The sequence below is a fragment of the Bombus flavifrons genome, chromosome 6, assembly GCF_040668555.2.
Source record: "Bombus flavifrons isolate JBK064 chromosome 6, iyBomFlav1_principal, whole genome shotgun sequence".
In the NCBI taxonomy this organism is placed as follows: domain Eukaryota; kingdom Metazoa; phylum Arthropoda; class Insecta; order Hymenoptera; family Apidae; genus Bombus; species Bombus flavifrons.
Window position 1 is genome coordinate 11,974,642 of NC_138447.1, and position 26,642 is coordinate 12,001,283.

General features: G+C 39.5%; 1 protein-coding gene across 24 annotated transcripts in view; it reads left to right on the top strand.

Moving 5' to 3' along the window:
- The window catches only part of LOC138180909 (ensconsin), a 209,287-nt gene that overhangs the window by 172,727 nt on the left and 9,918 nt on the right, over window positions 1-26,642 (top strand). For 9 of the 24 annotated variants that reach the window (XM_069115249.1, XM_069115251.1, XM_069115250.1 and 6 more), the window contains 6 exons: window positions 13,381-13,449; window positions 20,799-20,858; window positions 22,288-22,356; window positions 22,683-22,872; window positions 23,555-23,901; window positions 25,483-25,665. In XM_069115249.1, the coding sequence (XP_068971350.1) occupies window positions 13,381-13,449; window positions 20,799-20,858; window positions 22,288-22,356; window positions 22,683-22,872; window positions 23,555-23,901; window positions 25,483-25,665 (918 nt within the window). The remainder of the gene's footprint in view (window positions 1-13,380; window positions 13,450-20,798; window positions 20,859-22,287; window positions 22,357-22,682; window positions 22,873-23,554; window positions 23,902-25,482; window positions 25,666-26,642) is intronic. The other 15 variants (XM_069115253.1, XM_069115256.1, XM_069115254.1 and 12 more) reach the window with 4 other exon arrangements.

Below are 26,642 nucleotides of genomic sequence, written 5' to 3' on the forward strand. Positions count from 1 at the left end.
GGTTTCGACCGATGATGAATATCCAAATTGAATAAACACAAATTGCACATGAACGACCTTTTCAAAAAGCTGACTCGTGTATCGTGCTGTTGCCGTACTATTCATGGCAGTAAATGAATCTACCTGTACTAGACGCCGACATTAATTTCCATTCTTCGAAAACGCATCCAGACGAAAGGAAATTCTAACCCTTTTCATCGTGAACATGGACGTAATGAACGGTTGACAAAACGTGATGCCACCTTCGAGGAAAGTTTCATCCACCCATAGTGTGGCATTTGAATGAGGATTTTGGGCAAAAATCACAATTCGCGGACCATGTTCGCACGTTTGCAGGCAACGTTCGCACGTTCACAGCCCACGTTCGCCTCGTTCGCAGCCCACGTTCTCACGTTCCACAGTGTAGCATTTGAATGAGGATTTGGGACAAAGATAAAAAAGAAATGCATATAATCTGAATGTGTATATTTTCCTGAAACTAAATAATCAGAGGATCCGAGGTGGGTAGAAGTCTGTTTATCAAATCTTTGTTAGTATTTTTCCTACTTTCTGGCTCAGTTGAAACAGCTTGAATATTTGTTTCTTTGTCTAACTACACACGATGTCGTTTGAGTAAATCTCTCCATTTTTGCATAAGTGTTATGCAGAAATAATTTATACTTCCATTCTGTTCTGTCAGATATTGTGCTGACATTTAGTAAAGAACAGAGCTTTTGTGTAACTTTTAAACTTTTGTCGGAACAAATGTGATCAGAAATTCACTCTTGATGCAAGTCGAGATTACGAGTGGATTTCACTGAAAGAAGTAAAGAACGCGCTGTGTACCAGTTTGTAGCAGAGAAGGATTATGTAGCAATGTAATACAATATCTTTCTGACACAGAACAATCAAAATTGCAGGATGGTTTAAACCTTCCTTTTTAAATCGCACTTTAAAGAGAGATAGAAATTTTTAAATTGCCAATTAAAGTTATACGTATCTTTACTATAATTCCCCATATTTAAAGTGTAACAAACACTAATTAAGAAGAATTAACAAACAAGAATGTATAGGAGCAATTTTCAAATGATTAGATTTTCATGTGCAAACGATGTTTACTAGTCCTCTGTCGACTTTTTGGGGAATTACTCTTTACATCTTTTATATCATTTACATACAGACTGATAATATCGAATAATAAGATCAAAATCGAACAGTGGATTATTTCCATTTTTGTCCACTGCATGCCACGCAGTACCGTGCCACCCGGTTATCCTTCTGACGAGGATACTCTCCTTAGAGACAACCATTCGCGCGACTTGAGCCACGCCGACGAGTAATGGCGGCTTGTTCGCTCGCACGAGTAATAATCTCCTTCATCCATCCATTGAAATTACTGCCGAGCCTTCGTTGGAATTACGAGCTCTCAGTTTTCATTATCGTGCCACGGCGATCCACGATAGTGACGTTTTAATAGCTTGGATCTCCGTACGGTGGATGGGAGATCGACCGAAGAACGATTTCTCAAAGGATACGGAGACGAAGAAAGGGGCGACGAGCGCTTAGACGAGAAACTCAGCTAAAGAGCCGAGTTCGATAAAACGATTTTTTCTTTAAAGTCTCCCTGCTTCGTTCGACGTCGATTTCCATTTGTCTAGAGATTCAGTGGAATCTCGCTTATCCGGCTTGTATGGAACCGAACACCTCTGACTAGTTGCTACGACAATATATATCTGTTATCATTTACCGGTTAATGAAAAAATAAACACATGTATGTTCATTGTTTTATATGTATATATTGATGTGTTGGTGTTTCGACCGTTCGCGTCAAACGTCAAAGCGCGTCAACGGGAGTCGCAAATTCCCGTTACGATTAGATAATCGACACCACGAACTGATCGATCCCCTGATTTCTGTTACGATAATAGGGGTGATTCGCTTGAGGTTATACTGAATTAACAGGTATAAATTAATATTTATTCCAACAACTTTACACCGATGCGTATGTATAAGTTACGTAAGTGATTGATTTAAGGATAGAAACCCGGTAATGACATGTCGACTATTCTAACGATGAAGAATAAGTAACTTAAAGTGACGATGCTGTGTCGGAGTAAAGCTAGTGATGGGAGTGTCTAATGCAAGGGACCATAGGATTTGTTGATGACAATTTTGGTTAGAAAAGTGAGGGCAATAGACATTGCTTCTGATCGGATAAAGGAAGGTTGGTGGACTAGGAAGGGTCTTAGCCGCCCTCCATAGAAAGTTGCTAGTGGGAAGTGTCATACATGAGAAAAATTAACTTTCCCGTGTCTTCCCGTAGTAAACAATAAGCTTTAGAAACGATTCAGTAAAGAGATATTTGTTCGGTCGGAAGGACCTTAGGTAGCAAATTCCTGAGATTTATGATGGGTCCTTAAAACTATTGAGGGTACGCAGTAAGGATGAGCGGACATCTGGTTCCCATCTTACCTGCGGTGTGTAGCCTGGTCTAGGTAGAGTGTCGGCCGAGGTAACAGTTGGTGTATTGGTACTGGTCAGAAGTTTGGATCCATTTTTCTATCTATAATAAATCTCCTGCTTCTCTTATTAATTTCGAAATTAGCCCTCTGAGATACCAATGGTAATTTTCTTTACTTCAATACGTACTTCGTTGAAAAGTTTTCTGAAGCAATAGAATTCTAAGTTAACATTTTCTTTAAGTTTCCAAGTTTGATAACGATGATCGATAGGTAAAAGGTATACGTTATATATACGTTTACATATGTGTGTATATGAACTAGAAAAACTGCATTTATGCGTCAATGATATTTCTGGTCAACCTTAATCCAAACCAAGATCGCAATCGGTTAAAGCCGAGCCGGATAACCGAATGTCTACTGCGTTGCGATCTGTAAATCAAGAAACTCGTCTGGGAGAAGTATATAAATTTTTAAACTTCATCGGCTGCTGTAAAGTTCCTCGTAGTATCTTGTTGGTAATATTTAACGCGTCCAGAGTCGAGTCATTATCGTGGCCTAGCCCAGTTCCAATTTACGCCCTCGCGTAATAGCTGCAACGCGTTAATTCCCCCGCAGACGTGCCAGCAAATATTTTTGATAGCTCCCAGTAGGAAATCCATGGTTGCACAGTCGAACGAGTGCATTCAAGTTCCAGAAACTTGGCTGCTATCTGTACGTTCGTTTCAACGATGTATTAAGCGCCGGGATAACAAAGTTCTCCGTGCTATTGCAGCAGCACTTAGAACGCTTAACTTATGATTTTACTCAGATATCCTGAGTTTCTTGTTTACGATGTTTTTAAAGGAAACAGCATTTCTCTTCTGTTTGGAATTTAAATCAAACGTATATTGACCAAAGTTTAGTCTATCGTTAATTTAATATTTCAAAGGAAAGACTTAAAATTGGATGTATCAATTAAATTGTTGTATTATTGTTTTTTATTAATTTAGTACTCCAACTGTTCGATAATAACAATATTTATAAAATTCTTAGAATACAAAAATTATCCTCCATCGTACTTCTGCAAGAATAATACGCATATTTAGGTTAAACGGTCACTTAGCTGTTATCCTAGTGTTGATGAAAATTCCAGCAGTTTATTCAACGAATTAACATAATAACACGAGCAATTGGCACGATCATTAGCGAGGGAATTGTCGAGAAGCAAAATTGGCATCATCAAAGGGATTCACAGCAAATAGACGAATGCCCCGATTATACACGAACGTTTTCATATATCCACCCTGAACTCTATCCAGATATGCGATACGTGGGAAATTATAATCAGGACGAATTGTATTATTAATCTGTCCTGGGAAACTAGTTGTTAGTTGGTCCTTTCCAAGTACAAATTTATTTATGGGCCATCACTCAGGATAATATTTCGTTAAATTCTCCGTCAATTTCCGGCGAATCGATTTATCCCTCGACGAAATGATCAATCTTCTTCGTCGTTCACGACGCAGGCGACTTCCGCACCACTGACTTGGCGAACTTCCCCGGATAATGGCGGAGAAGAACTGGCCAAGGATAGAAATGTCGAAGTTCGCCGTCGTGTTCGACCGCAGAGCTCACCTGCATGCAGATCCTATATGTGGAAACGATATAGCGCGGTGATAAAATCAGGAGTTACTTTTGAATATTGAAACATTAGTCGGAGACATTTTTGGAGAGCTTAAGGATCTCTGCGAGAATTGTTTCTTGCTGTTTCTTTTAAAACCACGCATCCTAATCTTCGATAACTACAAGTTAATCGAGAGACTCGTAACAAAATGTGTCGTCGTCAAGTTTCTCCACGTTTTTCATTTTAGGTTCTAGCTGTCGAAAGCAAAACTCACAACATAGTAGAATCGATATGATTGATCTTGACTTATTGTCCAAGGAAACTGAACTGGTTTTGCTAAAACAGCCTATGTCACGAGACCCGTAACTTCATGATTTAATAAAATGCAATTCTTCTACGATATAAGTAAAAATACATTTATAGCAATTGTATCGTACGGTCAATATCTTATTAAGAAGGATTGACATCTTCTATTAAACAACAGTACTTAAAGATACTAAAATCTTCTATTATTTTCTTAGAAAAGTACAAGCATGGACAAAGTCCAAGGTTGTTTCTATTACAAGCCCTTCAATTTTTCCTAATACAATTATTGGCAACTGTTGTTCAGTAAGAAGTGGAAAGTATTTAATTCCATATAGATTCGATGAAAGATTGTAAGAATATTAATTCGCAGATAGTTCTTGCAGTCCAAAATTCAAGTTGTCTCTACGTAAAATGTACTCCGTACTCGACACGGCTATACCGACCGGTTGTCTCTTAAAATTCTAATTTGTAACCACATTATATCGTTTCCACCTGCTCTCCATTTGTATACGAAAGGGTTGTTCGACTAACGTGGTTCATTTTCGATAAACTAACCTATTTCTGTATGGTCGGCGTTCATCGATGAACATCGTATCTTTGGTAACAAAATTTCAATGGACAAGAACGAGGCTTTCCCGTTTCATAGAAATTTTATAAAGGATGGTGGTTTCACCATGATGGCTACTTCGACATGGCCACGGCCGGAACGGAAATTAATTAATGTTTAATGTTCGCTGAATCGCCTAACAAACTATTAACTTGCGCGAGTGTGGCACAAAATCGCATAATTAACTTTTAGCGACAAAATCCTTGGCGATTACACGGAGTTTATGCAGTGTGCTACGCTACGCGGAGAAGCTCGTTTCACAAACGATCGAGATCGATTGAATCGAACAACTCGTATCCATGGTAGCTCGATCAATTGACCGCTTTCTGATTTCGCTGTACGTACAACACACCCTTGGACGATGTGCAAAATGTTGAACGCGTCAGCGGATCGTTTTCGCCAGCGATATACACGCGTGAACGAGTACGAAACCCCGAATCGATTGCCAGAGAAATGACCCGCGAAGTGTAACCTGTTCAACGAAATTACGTTATTATACGCTACAAACCTTGAAACCACCGGCTTCGACAGCTATCTCCTAGTCAGAGGCTTGTATTTAACGCTTTAAGAAAATATAATGGTTGTAGTATCTTTTTTAAAGAGAACTTTATGGCGAGGAGAATAGTATGGATTCTTTCGCATGGTACAACCAGATTTGGAATTTTTATGTATTTATTTTGATATATGGCACAGAAAATGCATGTAATATGCAAGAATATACTACATATGTATAAGATTTTTAAAATATTGTACGTCCCTCAAAGAAAATGCACTCGAGGCATGAAAGCAAGAAACATACTCTGTATATTTCCCTTCTATGCAATTTGTTGTATATATATCTAGATATAGATAATAAATTTATACATGTGTTTGCTTATCTTGGTTAATAAGGAAAATAACGCGTGCTTTATTTTGAAAAATTACATTGAAGAAGGTAAGCTTTACTAGGATGTAGTCAATCAGACCTGCGTATTCCTTTCAATGTGCCCTCCTCTTGTGCGATGCGCAATTACTGATATTTAACGAGTGAGAAATTCCTATTCAAATTCCACTTCTTCAAGTGCATAATGTATATCAGGTCTGTAAATATGAAACCGGAATTTGCCTATGGATGGCCTTAGCTGATAATGTAGTTATCACTAAACTGCGTCATTGATGCCAAAAGTCTTTGTTGACATCTCACAAACATTTTCGACTCAGAACAATACAAGTTTCATACAACAGCATAGTTTATAATAGCGTTGAACATGTCAAATTTTGTGCCTGGAAACTACGATTTGCGGACAGCATTGATTTTCTGTTACCATTTGAAGAAAACTGCTGCAGAATCGCATCGAATGCTTGTCGAAGCTTACGGTGAGCATGCTCTTGGTAAATCACAGTGCTTTGAGTGGTTTAAAAAATTCAGAAGTGGCAATTTTGACGCGAGGAACGAAGAACGTGGAAGACCACCGAAAAAGACCACCGAGCTGTTAAAACCTGGCGAAACCGTTAATACCGAGCGCTATCGACAACAAATGATCGATTTGAATCAAGCTTTGCGTGAAAAACGACCAGAATATCAAAAAAGGCAACACAAAGTAATTTTGCTTCGTGATAATGCACCATCGCATACAACAAAACGATCGAAGCGTTCAGTTGGGAAATACTTTCGCACGCGGCTTACTCACTAGACTTGGCTCCGTCCGATTACTATTTATTTGCATCGATGGGACACGCACTTTCTGACCAGCACTTCACTTCTTACGAAAATGTACGAAAATGGCTCGATGACTGGTTTGCCTCAAAAGAGCGACAGTTTTTTTGGCGTGGCATCCACCAATTGCCAGACAGGTGGGAAAAATGTATAGCTAGCGATGGGCAATACTTCGAATAAAATATTTTTAATCATTTTCATACAATAAACGTGTATTTTCTATACAAAAATTCCGGTTTCATATTTACATACCTGGTAAAACTATGAATTTGCATACATACCGGCGATCTAAATAGAATGTACAAGTGCCTTCTATAACACGAGCAAAATGTTTAGCAAATAGAAATTGGCAGAGTACTTGGAAATGATTTGCGACGATTACCGATCGAGAGCAACGGCGTTCACAATGGAAGAACGCAGCGGAGAAAGTGACGAGTGAAAACTGTTACGTCGTTGGATAACCGTTTCATCAGCTTACAATATACGTACGTACAGTATATAAAAACGAAACTAGCGCGCAGGTTGCGTAAAAACGTTCCCGACGATATTTACATGGCTAATTTCACATGGTGGAAAAATAATTGGAACGTGGCTCGCAGTCTGTCTGCCGGAAAGCTGAATTTCTCCGTTGAAAGTGTTTATTAGCAGCTTGGAGAGAGAGGGGATTAATGAAGACACAGTTAATAAGCTTGTTAGCAACGTGGGCGAAAGACGCAGGCATCGTGATAGTTAGCCTTATATGCAGAGTCAATGGATGCTCCGGCATAAAGGCAGCTATTCTCTACGTTGTCTCTCTCTTTCTCTCTCTCTCTCTCTCTCTCTCTCTTTCTCTCTCTCTCTCTCTCTCTCTCTCTTTCTCTCTCTCTCTCTCTCTCTCTCTCTCTCTCTTTCACGAGTAACTTTGATGAATAGTTAACCACGAGTGGTCGACGCAAGCACAGCACTTGACGATATTTAGAGACATGCGACCTAACAGGATGAAAAGGAAACCGAATATCAGCGGAGAATTTGTAATAAACTTAATCTGTAAGCGAGTTTCTGATGGAATTTTCGTCTGAAAAATTATAAATTGGATAGTCTGTTTCTTCATCTTAAAAAACGACAATTGAACACCTGATGGGAAAAGTATAAGTTCTGACGATGAAAGAAAAAATTCTAATATCGAATAGTTGAAAGATGAACAAACTGGTAGATTCGAAGATAGATAGAAGATAGTCTTTTGAAAATAGGTGAAAAAACCACAAGATTTTGTAAAAAACGAATAATATTAGTTTCATTGTTACGTTAACTTGATTAATATAACTAACGTTATTAATATTTTTTTTAATGTTCAAGAGATTGATTACATCAGTCGAGCCTTTATATATGTCGGAGATGAAAGGATATCGGAGCTTCCCTTTTAGAATGTTGGGAAAGACCCCAATTAAAATTAAGTAATAAAACTAAGAAATAGTTTTAATGTTCTAATCCGATTTTATGACGATGGGTTTGGGCTCGAAGTGACATAGCGGGTTACTAAACGTAGCCACGGTCACGGAAGGGACGTGTACCTGACAGAGGTATGGAATAATTATATAGCTCTCCTTAAAAACAAAGACAGGTGGGGAGAAGAATATATAAGGGCAGTTCTACTTGGACTGCAGATCAGTTGAGTTTTACTTATATGTGGAGTCATACGTGTATCATAACGTATTCGTCATCCCATTGACCGTGGATCAGTATCTCGACCTATCACGATGGTAATTTTGAGTAAAGATTCATCAAACGCGAAAAATTTCAACCCGACATCAGAAAATGGATCAGAATTTGTGGCAACAACGCAACAGCTCATGATCATTGTGCGCGAGTTAACGCAGCCTAGAGAGCAAAAATCTAATGTGCAATTTAAAAAATTATCGCTACCGCGTTTTAATCCCGAAATCGCGGGCGCCGATCCGGCTGCATGGTGTGCAACTGTCGGTCTACTCCTGGAGAGAAGGTCTGTACAAAACCGCGATTTATTCGTCACTATAAGTGATGCCCTAGAGGGTACTGCAGCACATTGGCTTAAACAAATGCCGATCCGGAGAGGCTTTACTTGGTCAAGATTTAAGAAACTTTTTCTCGCTCATTTTGGTGGCAAAGAGACGGCAACCTCAACACTGATAAAGATGCTTGATGAACCACCACTGGAGAACGAAAGCACGGGAGCTTTCGGTATTCGTCTTCGTTCTTTCCTGCAGTCGCGGTGGAAAGATTTAACTATGGCTGAAGTAATCAACGCCTGCGTCCTTTTTCGACTGACTTCACATGACCAACGGGTTAAACGAATAGCGCTTACGAGTGAAATCAGGACCGTGAACCAATTCCTAACTGAAATGAATGCTCTCTCCTATGCGAGGAAGAGGCAGGCGCCTTCATCGGAGAATTCACCGGCGGGCCCTGATACTAAACGAAGCAGGCCATCAGACCGCGGGGTTAGGAACTACCAATGTGAGAACCTCGGACATAAAGTGACGAAGTGCCGCAGGAAGATAGAATTGGATACACAAAGATCAGGGGAGAACCAAGTGGCCACATCGTCGAAGTCGTCATTCTTCAGGTGTAACAAGGAAGGACATAATTCGACTAATTGCCTGTTTTTGTGGAAAAGAAACTATAATCCCCATAATAAGCGTCGAGTTAGCTTCTGCGTGGTGGAAGCCCCGACTGGTAAATTAAGCCATCTGGGTAAGTCGTTCCCATCTTACTTCGATTCTGGAGCCGAATGCTCGTTAATTAAAGAATCCGCAGCCCCTAAATTTTCCGGCAAAAGAAAGACTGATCTAGTAGTAATGCGAGGATTAGGAAATACTTGTATTAATAGTACGTCTCAGATTTTGTATAACTTTCCACGTCCTTGCCGATAGTTACTTAAAATATGATATCATGATTGGTCGCAAAATTTTAAGCCAAGGTTTTGACGTAAATATTAGACAAAATAGCCTCGTTATTTGCAAAGCAAAGATAGTTAATGCCTGTAGTAAAACCGCGGAAGACGAGATCAATATTAATGATGTTGACACTGATGTAATTGGTAACGATAAAAGTCGATTAATCTCTATTCTCGAAAATCTCAAAAATTCATTCATTACGGGTTTTCCACGTGCTCGCGTAAGTACGGGCTAGTTAGAAATACGGTTAATTGACCCTAACGTCACCGTCCAATGAAGTCCTTATAGGCTTAGCAAGGAAGAGCGGAGAATAGTGCGCGAGAGAATAAGCGAATTAATTAGAGCAAAAATCATAAAGCCTAGTAGCTCACCGTTCGCGAGCCCTATGTTACTCGTGCATCGATTTTCGAGAGCTAAACAAAAATACGGTCGCGGATCGGTACCCCTTGCCTCTTATTGCGGATCAAATCGCGAGATTACAAAAGGCGAGATACTTTATTAGCCTGGACATGACTAGCGGGTTCCACCAAATTCCCATTCATCCTGATTCGACGGAATATACAGCGTTCGTTACCTCTAACGGACAATATGAGTACATAACGATGCCGTTTAGATTGAAAAATGCACCGTCCGTTTTTCAGGGGGCCATTCTAAATGCCTTAGGCGACCTTGCTTATTCGTACGTTGTACTTTACTTGGATGACGTCCTAATTATTTCCGACTCGATAGATCAAGCTTTAGAAAGATTGGATACCGTATTAAATACCCTCGTAAACGCCGGATTTTCTTTTAATTTTTCCAAATGTTTCTTTCTAAAGACATCGGTACTCTTTTGGGATATGTAATTCAGAATGGAGAAGTTCGTCCCAACCAGGGTAAAATACAAGTCTTGAGTTCGTTACCTGCACTAACGACCGTCACACAGCTTAGGCAGTTCATAGGTTTAGCTTCGTACTTCCGGAAATTCGTTCCTAAATTTTCACAGGTAATGAAACTCCTGTACGCGCTTACTTCCGGTAATAAAAATATAACTTGGACGGATAGGCATGAAAAAATAAGGCAAAAGATAATTTCCGTCCTGACCGACGCGCCGGTGTTAATGATATTTGACCCGAACTATCCGATAGAACTTCATACTGACGCTAGTTCGGATGGATATGGGGCTATTTTAATGCACAAGATTGAAGGTAAAAATAGAGTAATAGAATATTACAGTAAAAGAACTAGCCCTGCGGAATCTAGGTATCATTCCTATGAACTAGAGACGTTAGCAGTTGTAAACGCCGTCAAGCATTTCCGTCACTATCTACACGGACGAGAATTTCTTGTTGTCGCTGATTGTAATTCCTTGAAGGCATCCAGTAATAAGGTACATTTAAATGACAGGGTTTACAGGAGGTGGGGTTACCTACAAACTTTTACCTTTGACATTATGTATCGGGAAAGCAAACGAATGGCCCACGTAGACTTCTTTCCGCGGAACCCCGTAGACTTGGATCACCGTACGATCAACAAAGTCGTAGAGAAGGAAATCAATTTGACCGAAATCTCCGTAGATTGACTATTAGCGGAACAACGTCGCGACCCCCAAATTTCTGAGATCGTCGATAAATTGCAAAACGAGGTGCTCGCGGAAGATATCGCGAATACGTATGAATTACGGTTCGGTACCCTCCATCGTAAAATACAAAGAAAAGGCAGAACTCTCTGCTTGCCCATTGTCCCAAGAGATTTTAGGTGGTCCGTTATTAACCATGTGCACCAGTCCATTATGCACTTAGGTTGGGATAAAACGCTTGAGAAACTGTACGAGTATTACTGGTTCGAAGGAATGGCGAATTATGTTCGTAAATTCGTAGAGAACTGTCATATTTGTCAAGTTTCGAAGGCAAGTTCAGGTAAAATACAAGCTGAATTACATCCTATACCTAAGACCAGCATACATTGGCATGCAGTTCACGTGGACATAACTGACAAACTAAGTCGTAAAGGTGATTCGAAAGAATATGTCATTGTTTTAGTCGACGCATTCACTAAATTCGTATACCTGAATCATACTCGTAAAATAGATTCCCTTAGTACTATTAAAGCACTTAAGTCCGCTATAGTTTTATTCGGAAGTCCTTGCCGGATAATAGCGGATTAGGGTACGGGTAAAGGATTCCAAGATTTCTGTAAAGGTGAACTCATTGAACTCCACTTAATCTCAACCGGTGCGAGTAGGGCCAATGGACAGGTAGAACGTATTATGGATAAGCTTAAAAATATGTTTACAATAGTAGAAACGATCGGGGGTCATTGCAAGACGCGATTGGGGAAATACAATTGGCTTTGAATTGCACCACCAACCGCGTGACTAACTCGAGTCCATTGAAACTATTAATCGGTAGAACAATAAGACCTTATGACTTGTTAAACGACAACATCGAGGAAAAAGAAATAGACATCTCTGATGTAAGACGACAGGCAATAAAATAAAAAAAAAGAAAAAATATAGAAACTAGCGCTAGATACGATAAAGATAGGTTTGACGAAACTAAAGCTAAAGTGGTTAGGTTTAATCCCGGTGATTTTGTATTACGCAAACATGAGGAAAGAAATCAAACTAAATTAGATTCAAAATTTAAGGGTCCATTTGTAATAGCAGAAATTTTGGAAGGAGATAGGTACATTTTAAAAACAGTAACCATGACGATATGAGTACTCTAATCTCGGAAGATCAGTAGCACTATAGCTATAACATCTAGCGGAGCAAGTTCACTTGCGTCTCGGGGCGACAATGTGGTAAAGCTCAGTGAGACCGTGGAACGAAGCTCTATGTGCTCGTGCGATCTAGTAAAACGAGATTCATTTGGGTACGAAATCCAGAATGGTCCATCATGTCATTACGATCCGACTGATAACTCACAGGATGCAACTAGCACCTTGAATACTAATCATAATGTTACTAATTTTTGTTTTCTTTTATTCCTTTTGCTATCAAACCTCCGAATAAAGTTTTGTTGATGAACTGGACCCTTGGCTTATTTGGACATTTAGTTAAATTGTAAATAATGTCAATTGCATCGAATTCAATGTAAGAAAACACGATATTTTAGATACACCCGAGGACGGGTGATTGTTAGGATGGCCGTGTCGGAGATGAAAGAGCATCGGGGCTTCCCTTTTGGAATGTTGGGAAAGACCCCAATTAAAATTAAGTAATAAAACTAAGAAATAGTTTTAATGTTCTAATCCGATTTTATAACGATGGGCTTGGGCTCGAAGTGACATAGCGGGTCACTGAACGGTCACGGGAGGGACGTGTACCTGACAGAGGTATGGAATAATTATATAGCTCTCCTTAAAAACAAAGAGAGGAGAAGAATATATAATGCAGATCAGTTCATTCAGATAAGTTTTACTTGTACGTGGAGTCATACGTGTATCACAACGTATTCGTCATCCCATTGACTGTGGATCCGTTATCGAACCTGAATTCGTTGTCATCAATATCTCGACCATCCGATCGCCGCTATTACGTGTAGCCTCTTATAGTGACCACATTTATATCAATGAATATCAGCTATAACCGCGATGGTAAATTTGAGTGAAGATTCATCACACGCGCAAAATTCCAACCTTAGCCCTACATATATATTACAGTCGTTGTAATTGTTAATTTACGTTAATGCACTTATTAATAAAAAATCAGGCTTGCATGTACTTTAATCGATACGAACCGCCTATCGCACTTTAATTGCGCTAAAAATCGAATCGTCATATTGAACGATGTAACAATAATCGGTCAATTAAAACGAATAATTTTGTTACAGCTGGAGCCGCTTCTGAGGAAACTAACCAAAGGTCCAGTTCTGCACACAATCGCCACTCTCTCACGAAGGGTAAGCAATCAAAAATTGACAAATCGCCACGATATATTAGAATCATGGCACGACTGTATCCAATCGATCAACATCGTTGCGATGCTATATCGCTTCTCTCCTTTTTCTTGTTATCTCGTTCGCACACGTTTCCACAAATGTTACGAGAATTTTATACACTCCATGCATGATCGTTTATACTTATATATACGTGTACGTGTTAGTTAGGAAAGGCCATTTAGGATTTCGTATCGCATGTCGGTGGAAAAGTATCATTACGTTTTCCTTTTATCGCGGAAGCTTCTGGCAAATATTCCTGTTGCAACGCAGCTATCGTACAACAGCCACGGATGGTCTTTCTCGTTGATCAGTGGCTGTAAATTCGTGAATAGGAGCCGTTCGTACCAAATAAACTGGCACGAAGGTCGTCGTTGTTATTTTCTATTAAAAACCTAGTAAAGCAAAGCTTTGACGAGGTATTCGGTTGAGTGATCGTTATGAAATATAATAGTTTCCTCCTGAATTATCCAGCTAAGAAATCGGGTCGTCTTTCAAGATAATTCTCAGTTTTCACCATCCTCGAATCGAAACGTATCTGGTGAATATGCGATTCAAATACGACCGAAAGAAAAATACATAGAAAGTACGACAGAAATAAATAGAAAAAACGATGTCGTGTTCTATTGTGGAAAATGAAAAGCGACATACGACGAGACGCACTCGTGGAGTCGAATAAAAAATCGTCCCGCGTATCGATCTATGAATGTGGAATCCACATCGTGGATCCATGCGCTTCTGGTCAACGCCAGATAACAAACGCAATATCTGCACACACTGTGAAACGACAAATGGATTTAATAACGTTTTAATCCTATCGACTGATCTTCGCCGCAAATCTCAGCTCGCGCTCGAAAAGCCAGAAGTTTAATCAACTGTGACAGAAGCGTCCATGAAATTGATAATAACGTGTGCATTTGTTTGGAAGAATACCGAAATATCAGTGACCGTACGCAGGTCTGAAAAATTCGTTCCACCGGCGAGCCTTGAGAGATTTGTTCCAAATGTTTACTCACCCGAACTTTCGATTCGACGACAGATCGCGACAAAAGCATTTCTAATCAAAAACGTCCGCAAAGTGGAAACACACATGTAAATAGAGCCACTCTTTGCGTGTTAAATGCTGCAAAGAGATTAACGATCCGTGGCAGCAAACTCAGGTAATTGATCGTTATACGTATACTGGGTGTTTCCTGGCGAATAATAAATTTCGTTAGCGTGTTCAGAATGTTATTCCAAGTAAAAATGTTACATGCATCATTGGCTGATTCGAGTTCGTTCTTGAGATATGGAAGATGTATTAATATATAAGCCGTAATAATCAGCCATAATTTACATGTATTGTTAAGTAGTCCTGTTTCCATTCACAGCATCCATTGAATATCGACAATGCTAATTATCCAACTGCTGATGTGTATCATGTTTTTCATTTCATGCACGCTTGATCCGATACACCTGGTAGAAAAAGATTAATCCTTATACAGGCAACCAAGATGCTATTGTTATCCAACGAGTACATAAATAAATTTGAACTTTAATATACAATATCAAATTTCAAATTTGTATATAAATTTCTATTTAATAATATGTAAGAACAGGAGTCCGGAGCGATTTCGTAATGTTTTCACTGGAACGTAACAAATTCTTAAAAGCAATATAGAAATGGATACCCGTGAGTACTCGGTTGCTCGTAGTAGAACTAAATGCAATTTCGTAGAATTACAAATAAATAATTAAACGAAGCTTAAGTCCAGACCTGAATAAATGGGACCATGTTGTGTAACATTTTTTACTTAAAATAATATTCTGGACATGCTGCCAATGTTTGTCGGTTCCGGCGTGGAGCCAACGTGTATGTGTTTTATCGTACATAATACAAATTTTACCCTCTGGCTGTTCGTGCATTGTATACCTGCGATATTTCCACGAAGATGCGATAAAGGGGCGATAAAGGGGTGGTAGATGAGGGGGTGGGGAAAATTAAAGGATTTTGTTTTGCCGATAACGTTATTAGAGGTGTGCTCGCGAAATATCCAGCCAGGTGTTAAACGCGAGGACAATTATCAGTGCTTGAGGTCAGAAACAGAAACGAAGTCGCACGGAATCGTTGCACACGCGAGGCTCGTTCGCTCGTTAAATATTAGTAGAACACTCTGGTGGCGCTAGGATGAGAAAGCAGGACAATTTCGATCGTCACCAGCAGACTCCCGGCGAGCCTCCATTAAAATGGAATACGAGCCACTCGACGCATTGCATTTAAACGTGTGCACATGTGTGCCGACCGGGTGAAACTGAATTCAACGAATTCACGGGTGCTCGACGAATAGAAGCTACTTTAACATAGCTCAAGGCCGTTGCTACCGGGTTCGCATCCGTAAGCGTGTGTTTCTCTCATTCGTGCGATTCATTCCATTTTTAAAATCGTTGAATTTCCAATCGTTGGCCATTGTCAAGAAAGAAAATTAAATGTTTAAAATTTGCAATTACTACTAGTCGATGAGGTATCGCTGAATTCGATTGAAATAATAAACGAACAGCGTTGAGTGGCACGAGATATTAAAAGCGGGATGATTCTTAACGCAATGACATTAAAAACGAAAATGACGAATCTCGAGCATTGGATCGACCGGTGATAATTGGCTATGTAAATTAATTCTATTGCTTTAGATTTATTCAATTGTAATAACTACTTTCTAGTATTGTTTTGATATTGTATTGTAACAATTTATCATTATTTACGCGTAATTTATTTGTGACGTATAATTACCTTATTCACATGATCCGTAATTATATTATATATTACATAATTAGCTTATACATATACACGTAGACTACGAATAAAATTTCAATTTTATTTAAAAGAGAGCGAAATTAATTTATACACGTAATAAATCACCGATCATTGGCATGTATTCGTGAAAAGAAACGGATACTTCTTGGTATTGTGTATATATTACTCGAAAAGTAGCTTGAGCATTATACCGATGCGACAGAAGAGAGGAATAGCTGAAGGAGCAAGGATAGAAGAAAAGGTGGTTGAAGTGGAGAGGCAGTCGACTCGAGAAGTGCCACGAGCACAGAAAAATAGTAAGAACGATGCGCCAAGGTAGATGGGTAGAACAGATTCCTATTGTTTTCCGACCCACTTCCTAACGTTGGAAGATTAACAGAGTCCCTTGCCTGTATCTACTGGCAGATTTTTCAACGTACAGCCTGCGAGATACTTTCGCGACCTTGCCAGTGCGGAAATAGGAACATATTGACCTAAAGAACCGCATTTCAACGAGTTATAGCCTGATATGACCGAATTATCGTTTTCAACATCTTCGATGGATCATTTTTATACACTGCGTTTATTTATCAATCAATGGATTATGGATTTACGATTGAAGCAATTCCGAATTTCGAAATGGACACGACTAGGAATTTCGATGCATACGTTTCTTTGATATCATTTTGATATATCTATTTGCCTCAAATTGGTTTCCTCTTTGAATAAAAACTTCGAATCCAGCGACCATTGTAACTGGAAATAATTTGCGTGAAAGTATTCCGGAATATTACCCAAAGAGAGGCGTCTAAAGAGAGGGAACGAGGGGGATTGGGAAAAGGCTTTTGTGTGCACGTATGCATTTTCCACCTTCTGAAGATCCAAGATAACACCCGCTACGTTGTTTCATGCAGCGTTACGTTGCATTGTAACGTAGCGATTCAGCGAAGCGCATTCCTATTGACAACAACAATAGACTAGTGTATACGGGTGTTCAATTGGCGATGCGTTCTTTGTCATTTCTTTTTCCACGGAAGAAAATAGCGTGTCTTTCTGTCGCTCGGTTAAAGAACACGCGTACCTTTTTATTTGCACTCTCTGAAATTGCTTCTTTGCGAAGGTAGTCAAAAAAAGAAAGAAGAAAAAGAAAAGAAAAAAAACATACAGAAAAGAAACTAAATAATCGCAACTTATATAGTTTATTTAAGGGGACTGCATCGATTATAGCCAGGATTATTTGTCGACCTATTTTCGCATAAACTCGTACTTTGTAAAGATTCATCCTTTTAATTGTTAGCAAACGATTAGGGGTTTTAATTTTTCATCGAGACGAGCATAGAATTGAGAAAAGATCGGAGAAGTTCGGCGTCTTATCGAACTTTCAACGAACTTAAAATCGTTGATAAAGTAACGAAACGGTCGGCTGGACGAAGACAAAATCGGTTCTCGATCGAGTAATAAGTTTGCAATCATAGATTGCCGGCTAGTATCCATAGAAAGATTGATAGCTTCCGGTGAAGCTCTAAATCTGCAATGAAACGTTCCCGTAGAGATAAGGGAAATGCTTTTAGAAATAGCTGGGAACTATTGCGGATTCCAGAGCTTTCGGTCCACAATTGGGTTTCTTCAGAGCGAAATTTCAATTCCAACGCGGCCTACGGAACCCGATGAAAAGGCTGGATTTCCATTGTTTTCCGACTCACTTCCAGGCGACGGAAGATTAACAGAGCCGACGTGTGTATATCCACCGCCGAGGGCCTCTCGACGTTTTTCGACCGTTTTCGCGGAAAGCGGAACCCATTGTGACTCGAGACCGCTGTAATTTAAAATCATCGTCGAAAGTTTTTTCCCTCGCAACTTTTTTCCCCTCTTTTTTTCCTCTTCATCTTTCCTCCTTTTTCCCCTCTTTCGCATAATCACTCTGATTTATATACTCGAATATCCAACGAGTTCCTCGAATTTCTAATAGGGACTCGATGCAAATGTTATTGATTCCGGTAACGCGCAATCGATACTTCCCATGAAAAGTAGAGCATTGATATTAATTACGTGTCGTACTTAGAGTGCAGTCTTTCAATATGCCATCTTTTTCTTTCTTTTTTTCGTAATCCGTTGACACGAATTCCATCGACAACCCTCTCCTTTTTCGAGACCGCATCCGACAGAACTTTATATCCGTAACATTATCAGTAACGTCGAAACGCTTTCACCCTGTTTCCCCTTTTAGCTTTCCAGGCGTACGTTCCCCGCCTGTTTCTATCGCTCTACCGGTAACTCCTCCTGTTCATGCAATGTCTCACTCCCTCTCGCTCGATTCCGCATCCGCATTGCTAATGAAACGTCCAATTACCATCAACGGCTTCCACGAAGCGGTCCACCAAGCTACACATTCTCTCTCTCTCTCTCTCTCTTTCTCTCTCCCCTTTCGCTCTCACGCCTTTTCCTCTTTTCTGACATTTGCAATCAGCAGCCGGAAACAACATCGGCAGGTAGCAGCAGTTTCCCTCTACCTGACGTTCGATGGAAACGAATCAAACTACCTCTTGCGAGCTTCCCGGTCATCTCTTTCCCTCCCCTTTCGCATTCCTTTTTTTTTAAGCAGCGCGAGGTCGCGAAAATAAGCTACGCGAACTGCAATTAATCAGAATACATCAGGGGCTCTGTGCAATCAATAATCGAATGTAATTCCATTTTACGAGGAGCAGCAACGTCGTGCGCCTATCCTTTTCCAGCTCTTCTCGATCATTCGTTCTTTCCATTGCATCGCGTCGATATGCAATCGGCTATTATCATCGCAACAGCTGAAAAGAATGGAGTCTACCAGAGCGATAAACAGCCAGTCTTGATAATACGAATCGTTGGGAAGGTGGGGACGGAATGCGGAGGATTTAAACAACTTCCAATGATATAATTGACCACGTGATAACGCGAGTTCTTCCATTTCCATTCGCTACTCCCTGTAGACGGTTATCGAGCTGCGATCGTTTAACCGAAGAACACGGCTCTCGTATGCCTTTTTGTAATAATGCGCTCGTCGCCCATTCATCGGCGCTATACGTTTTGCAATTATCAATTATAGTCGACGGCTGCCGCGTTTTTTCCTCACGGCATTTGCAATCAGCCGGCAGAAGAATCGATGTTGGGTGAAACACCCCTCTTTCTCTCTATCTCTTTCTCACTTCAGATGTCGAAAATAAGCGAGCAGGTTTATAATTAACGATCCTCGCAACAACAAATCTGTGGCCGAGCATCATTAGAGAAGACACAATTTAAATTCTCGTTTTCAAAGGTCGATGCGCAAGCTTTGAACAGGTTTCCATCATGAAAATTCTCTCGCTGATCCCATCTGTTCCGATGTCGTTATTCTTCATGAACGACAAAAAGAACTTTGGGAAATATTTATGAGATTTTACGCTTTTTTTAATTACGAATATCAGGTGTACAAAAGTTCGTTCCTTTTCCCTATCCTACTCTTTTATCCTTTTTTTTCACCTTATCCCATACCATTCATCCCCCTGATTCTAGAATATATATATATTTTTTTTTATGAAAGAAGATTAAATCTGAATTTGGAATTATGTACTTTCGCATGGCATGAAGCAGAGTAGAGTTCGTCTCTTCGGTGCGCCAGCTTTAGGGATTTTCTTGAATTAAGCCTGCGCGCTCCGAATTTTTTAAGCCTTAATCTTGATTTAGTTTCAACCGAGGACAGAATTATTAATATTTCTAGAAAATTATCATACAATTGGAGAGATAATTCACGCGTATCAATAACGATTCTTCCGTATTTTTCTCAAATTTAAGAAATTTCTCGAGGATATGAAAATACGGTTCGATCGGAAATGACCTAAAGTGGCTCACCGGGATTAAATTAATTTTCGTATATTTAAAAGGAAACGAGTAAACTGATAATTTTGATGCTCTTATATTTGAAGGAAATTTGAAGCTACAAAAATGCGCGGATTAGACATAATATCAAAAAATATATAAAATATGCAAAGTATAATATCTGGGTCCTCTAGCACAATAATTTGCCAATTCTATATTAGCGAATTGGCAAATTTACAAATTTGATCCTACAAACTTCTCTGTTAGAATTGTACAATTTTGTATCGATTAGGATAGTCTGACGATTTGTGACTTGTTTGCGAAACTTCGAAGAAAATTTATTAACATTGGTAATAATTCCGACTCGTGGCTCGTCAAATTTCACTAATGACATTGGTTGAATTGTGCAATTGAGTGTTGTAGTAAGTAAAACGATACTTTATCTAGATTCTATTTCTATAATTGTATTAATAAAAATATGGATTTGCGTATATAGATATTCACAGATTAGAGATAAATTAAACTAAACTGAATTAAACTGATATGTCTTGAAATATTTTTAACTGGTCAGTGTGAAGCAATGCCCAGCAGTGTTCTCTAATAAATGTAACAAACGCGGCAATCAAGGACGCGTTTCGATGGGAATTATAGGGATGGGATAGTCTATTTAAACAAAGAATCCTATAGGAACGAACTTCGAATTTATCTTCCGCAGAACAAACGATGCACTGGTTCGCCCAAATCGGAGGTGACGAAGCCTCTCCCGATTCGTCAGGTAATAATCAGCTTGGTAAATAACGGAGTGTGCTTTGCCAAATTCGACGCTACGTTTGCGCTGAATTTAATGCGTCGCGTAACGAGTGCGTACCTATTAATAGTAATCCTCCGTGGAAATTGGAAATGACCGCATTCATCAGCTGCGAGTTTTCCCAGGCACGCGTGTGACCAACTTTCTTCGAGCGTTTCTCTTTATTAATAGTTTGATGTGACATTGACGGAAATTGAGAGAACTAACAAAAACAATTAAGTCGATGGAACATATAATACATCCATAAGAATCATAAAACTTACCAACTTTCTCATTGTATTGAACTTTTCAGGTAATTTGCAGAGAGATTTAAAAAGTCTTGAGAGACAATGCATTTTTATGGAATTAATATTTTATTGAATTACGCATGTGTAACTTGTTTCCTTCGATGACTCTTTGTAATAGTATCCAGCTTAATTTTTTGAAAAAAACTATTCCTGCTTTTTAGTTAGGAGTCGAAGTAATTTTTGCAAATTTTGGAGACCTGCAACTATACAGCTTTTCATTATTACTAAACATTCTATGAACGATTCCTTTCTCGAATGTGGAACAATATTTATCCTAAGCTTGGCATTTAATTATTTATCAAAAACTTGTAATGAATCTCATTCGATGTAATCTAATATAAAGTCACGTTCTACACCCAGTGTTTTCAGACAGGCAAAAAGAAAGAATTCCATTCATAACCTATATTCTGTATAGAAACATAGGAACACGGTTTCGCGACGTGAACTCATAACGATAAATCGAATGTTTCCATCCCGAGGTGCGAAACACGCTTTTTACTGCATCCTGTTTTTAATAATCGTATTATCCAGGCGAAAGAAACACGTTGGTATCACAGAAAATGGACGGGTTACGTCGGTGAAGCTGGAATACCGTACGTTGAGAGACAGGGAATCTAATAAAGAATTTATTTCATGCGGCCTTGTCACTTCTTTGCCAACTGATAAAACAGCTGCTCGCCGTGGGAAAGGAATATTCGCGTTTACTCGTGGAAATTGATTATCTTCGTAGTAGTAATCGAATCTGTGCGAGAAAGTATACCCATGGAGACCACAATTTCTGACCTTTTTCTCTCCTAATTGTATTTCTTTAATTTCGTTCGGTTCACGACGGAACTTGGACCGAACACGTTTAACACACGTTCTATCGGAATGAGATGAAAATTCGCATACCGAAACTATCATACGCTAGACATCACGTCGACTGCATGAAGCATGTTTGTTTGAATCGTGTCATTTTGAAAAGTGTCAACCGCTTTAAAGGCATGCATTTGTAGCTGCAGTGTACCCGCAGAACTGTATGCTTGCAGTGCGTCGTGATTACGCGTGTTTTGCTCGTAATACCCGAATCTCACGTGCGTACGCACATGTTCTCGATTTCTTCTCGACAGATGTGAAGCGCCGGCAAAGTCTCTACGACGAGGACTCCCTCGATGGCGATCATCCTAGCGAGAACGAAGGTATCACGTTTTCAAGGGCAGTGTCGAGACTTTTCGTTTTTCACATTTTTCCCTCGGTTGTTTAAACATCGAATGGGCACCAAAACTTTGGAATTTTTCGCGTTGTCTATTTGTAATAATCAATCTTTTGTCTCGTGGCGTACGATGGATTGTAAATAACTGGGAATAGTTTCATTAAAATTGATTTCGGAGTTTAAATGGGCAATGTGTACTACGCTTTTATTATCGAGAACTGTCTGGGAAACGAGTAAACGTCGACGTGTTTCAAGCAGAACGCGAAGCTCGTACGACAAGAAGAAGTAATCGGTCTTCGCGGTTGTTCTCAGGACGGGAGTCGACGGGAAGCGCGAAAGACGTGGACAGGGCGAAGCTCGTCCGTGAGAGACAAAACGAAGAGCGGCAGCGGAAGTTGGAAGAGCTGAGACAGCAAGCTCTCGCCGCGCAACGTTTCCGGGAGCAACGGGAAGAGGAACGCCGAAGGCGCATCGACGAGCTCAAATCGCGTGACAACGACAGGTTTGTCTTTTCTTCCTTTCTTTTCTCCTTTTTCTTCTTTCTTTCGTTTCGTTTACTCAAAAGTAATTCACTAATATTCACTAATAGGTTTACTGATACGTAAAAATTCGTAATTCTTCAGTTGCGTCTTTTTTCATCTTTTTATATTCGCACTTTTTCTTTCTTTCCTTTTTTTTTTTTTTTTTTTTTTTGTAATAAAAGGTACAAGTCAGAGTGAACTTACGCTCGAATGGGAAAAGGATGAGGGTTTAAGCCGGCTTTGCGTTTGAAATTGGGTTATTTAATACGATCCAGTTGCGAACGATAGAGCGCATGCCTTGAGGGTAGTTTTTTTTAATCTATGACACGCGAATTTAAACCGACACGGAACCACATTGATGTGTTTAAACGCGCTCTTTACGAGATTACGTGCTCTCTACGAAGTTATAAGTTGACCTGGTTAATATGATGCCGGGCTAAACTGTTTCGCCGCCGCAGAGAAGCCCGGGAAATTACCACGACACCTGCATAAAGTTCACCCACGGCAAAATCGCTTTTCCGTCCCGTCTAAAAAAAGAATAACAGCCTATTACGTGTACGCGAAGACGTACTTTCTCGTTCGTACACGTAGCTCGTCGTACCTTGAGAACCTCTAGTTCGAAATCTGCTTTCTGCAAAAATATTCGTTTTATATTTATTTTAGACGAAACCAAGTCGGGGAGAGAAAACGGGCGATATGCGAGGCGGAAAGAGAAAGAAGAGAGGCGATCCTTCGAAAAAATCAAGAGAGAGAAGCTCGTATAGAGGCGAAGAAGAAGAACGAGAGGTCGCACATCGTGTTTGCGTTCGGAAGTTCTACACCGAGGATGTTGGAGCCAGCCGATACCGGTGGCTCCACTTTCTGGGGAACGCGTCGCGCAACCTCTACCACCAATGTAATGATGTTCTCGGCTGCACAGCCGTTGACAAGGAGATCCTCAGAGAGAGAGCTCGATGGCAGCAAGAAGAGAGCCACGTCAGCTGGTGGACTTGACCGGAAACCCGGCGAAGGTTAGTGGGAATTTCTCAACCGGATACAGATACGAGGATGTTATTGATATTTGCGGATACATGTATTTAATTTAATACGACAGACGTCGGTGATAATATTGTAACATCAAACTTCTATATTCGTTTGTTACGATCATTTTCTGCTTATTCGTGTCATTCATGTCGATGTTATTTTGATTGGTATCTGGTAGTTGAGCGATGGAAGCACGTACAAATTGTTCGACGTCTGTCGTTAATATCGTCAGTTATGGATAGTAACGAAAAGATAAAGAATCGCGAGAATTCGTGTAAAGAAAATTCGTTAGCGAATATCGTGTCGTTGGTGTAATAATTATTCTTTCTTCGTGTTGGCACTCAAAAATCGTCGAGCTGCCGATGGTTGAGACGTACAGCGAAGGCCGCTTCTTTTCTCACTGCGTTCTTTCTACACAGCGCTTCTAGTGCTATATGTAGTTGCGCAATCGATGCGCCGTAACGCGTAACGCATGGATGCACTACGTTCCAGAAAGATTACGCAGAAGGCGAACGAGACATTTTTATACGTATTTGCGTGCGTGGCTTGTGCGCTACTCTTTTCAGTTAAAGATTATTTACTAATCATTTACGAAACCGGGTTAAAATCGTGGCGCCTCATCCTAGCGATAAATCGAGCTTCCTTCGACGAATAAATATTTTTACGATGATGTTTGATTACCAAACACTACACATCAACCACCAACACACGACTTTATTCAACTGTACACGATATCTCCATGTTGATGGTTAAAAAAGAAAAAAGGAAATTACGGAGCATGAGAGATCGATTCTCTAATGTTGATAGACAAAATGATTCGTGATCGTATTCGTAATGTGTTTTACATTCTCTGTACTTTTTTCAGGTTTTTCGTTTAAATTTCTACAGTTCGTATTGTATGTTTTTCGCAGCCAATTCCACCGGTTTTTAATTTCGCTGCGTTTCCCGACGAATGCAATTTGATTTCAGCGATAAACGAGATGATGTTATTGATTTCTTCCTCTCTTATTCTTTTTTGTTTCTTTTTTTTTTTGCTATATATCATGTTCTTTTGCCAACATAATATCGCTTCATGTACACACACGAGAAGCACCTCATCTTCGACGCGCTGACTTCTCTGTAATCCGTACACGTTATTACGCAATACAAGTGTCAAAAGTACATAGACAGAGAGACAGATAGTTGTTCGTAGCGAGAATATATGCCTGAGTAAATGTAATTTCACTAGAATTGTAACATTGACCGGAGAGAGATAGATTTCCTTTCGTTCGGTAATTAAGATCCTATTGCATCCGCTCTATTTATCTCTGTACTTACTGGTGGTGGCTCTGTCAGGCAAAGTGTAATTTTAAAGTATCTGTGAATCGCACTTATATCTAACTCATGCTAATTCCCCCCACCCTACGTTTGTTAATCTGTCGAACAACCCCACCCTTGCCCACCCCTGAGAGAATTAAAAAGAAAAAAGAGAAATTGAAAAAAAAAAGGAATAAGAACAAAAAAGAAGAAACGAAGAGAATTCGATTGGAAAGTACCTAATGTTGCAGCGCTGAATGGTTTGTTTGCAGATATGAGAATGTCCTCGTCCATGTACGAGGTGTTCAATTGGAATTCTAGCCCTGATCCTCCCTTAACCCCCGCCAAACATAAGAGAGCCAGCCTCTCTCTGCCTCCTACAACTGACATCTTTGCCATCGATGATAAGTCTGATAGCGACACTAGGCGTCCGATGATTCAGCGGGCTGCCAGTGGTGAGTCCTGAAGTCGAAAGAAAGAAAAAAGTCTGCAACGGGGAGATTGTTCTGTTATCCCAGAATGAGCTATCAATATAACGTATCCTTGTCTCTCTTTCATTAGCACATCGGAATATACTCTCTTGCAAGCATGTCACTTTCGTTTAACGCCATAAAGATATCTGTACAGACCTATGAAGTCGTGGAACACCGATGATGTAATTCTAATTCTATTTTTAGATTGCGAAAGCTTATGCATTTATGGGAAATTTAAAGGTGCTAGAATACATAGAACGTATACAATATGCAAACATATACATCAAATATCAAGAGCAAAGTCCTCGCTCTATTCAGATCTCATTTCTTTAATTGTGTTCACTATAGACGTAGATTTGCATAAACATTCGCAGTCTATCTATTAGATAGTTGTCATATATATTTCTGGTAACATTGTACTTGGATATCTTGATTTTTGTGTAAATTCAGATTAACGAGGATCGGTGTTGGACGACGTATACCATTAATTAGTCATATATGCATCCTAACGCTATTCAGAATTCTATACTAACAATTACTAACATTTACATACGTTTAGATGGGTTATTTACTGACGAATTTAGAGTAAGAATTTAGTGTTATATTAGAATACTAATTTTGATATTGCTCTTTCTCTCGTTAATAGCATTACTTTATTCAGTGGCAGTTTTACGAAATGGAAATAAGTATCGAGAAGCTGAGGTGCCTCAATAGTCGAATACGAACTTCAAACGAGACACGCTATCGTTTAATTGTACTTTCCTAACATTTGCCTACTTATTATAAGAGGCAAGCATTATACACTCATATCATTCATAAACTTATTACATCCCTACATACTGTATTTAAATTGAATTTCCATTTAGTCTTCGATCGAGATAAATATTTCTTTTTACGAATTTTTCAATCATTTGAATAGAAAAACATTTTTTGACGATATCAAACGGTCGATTCGATTT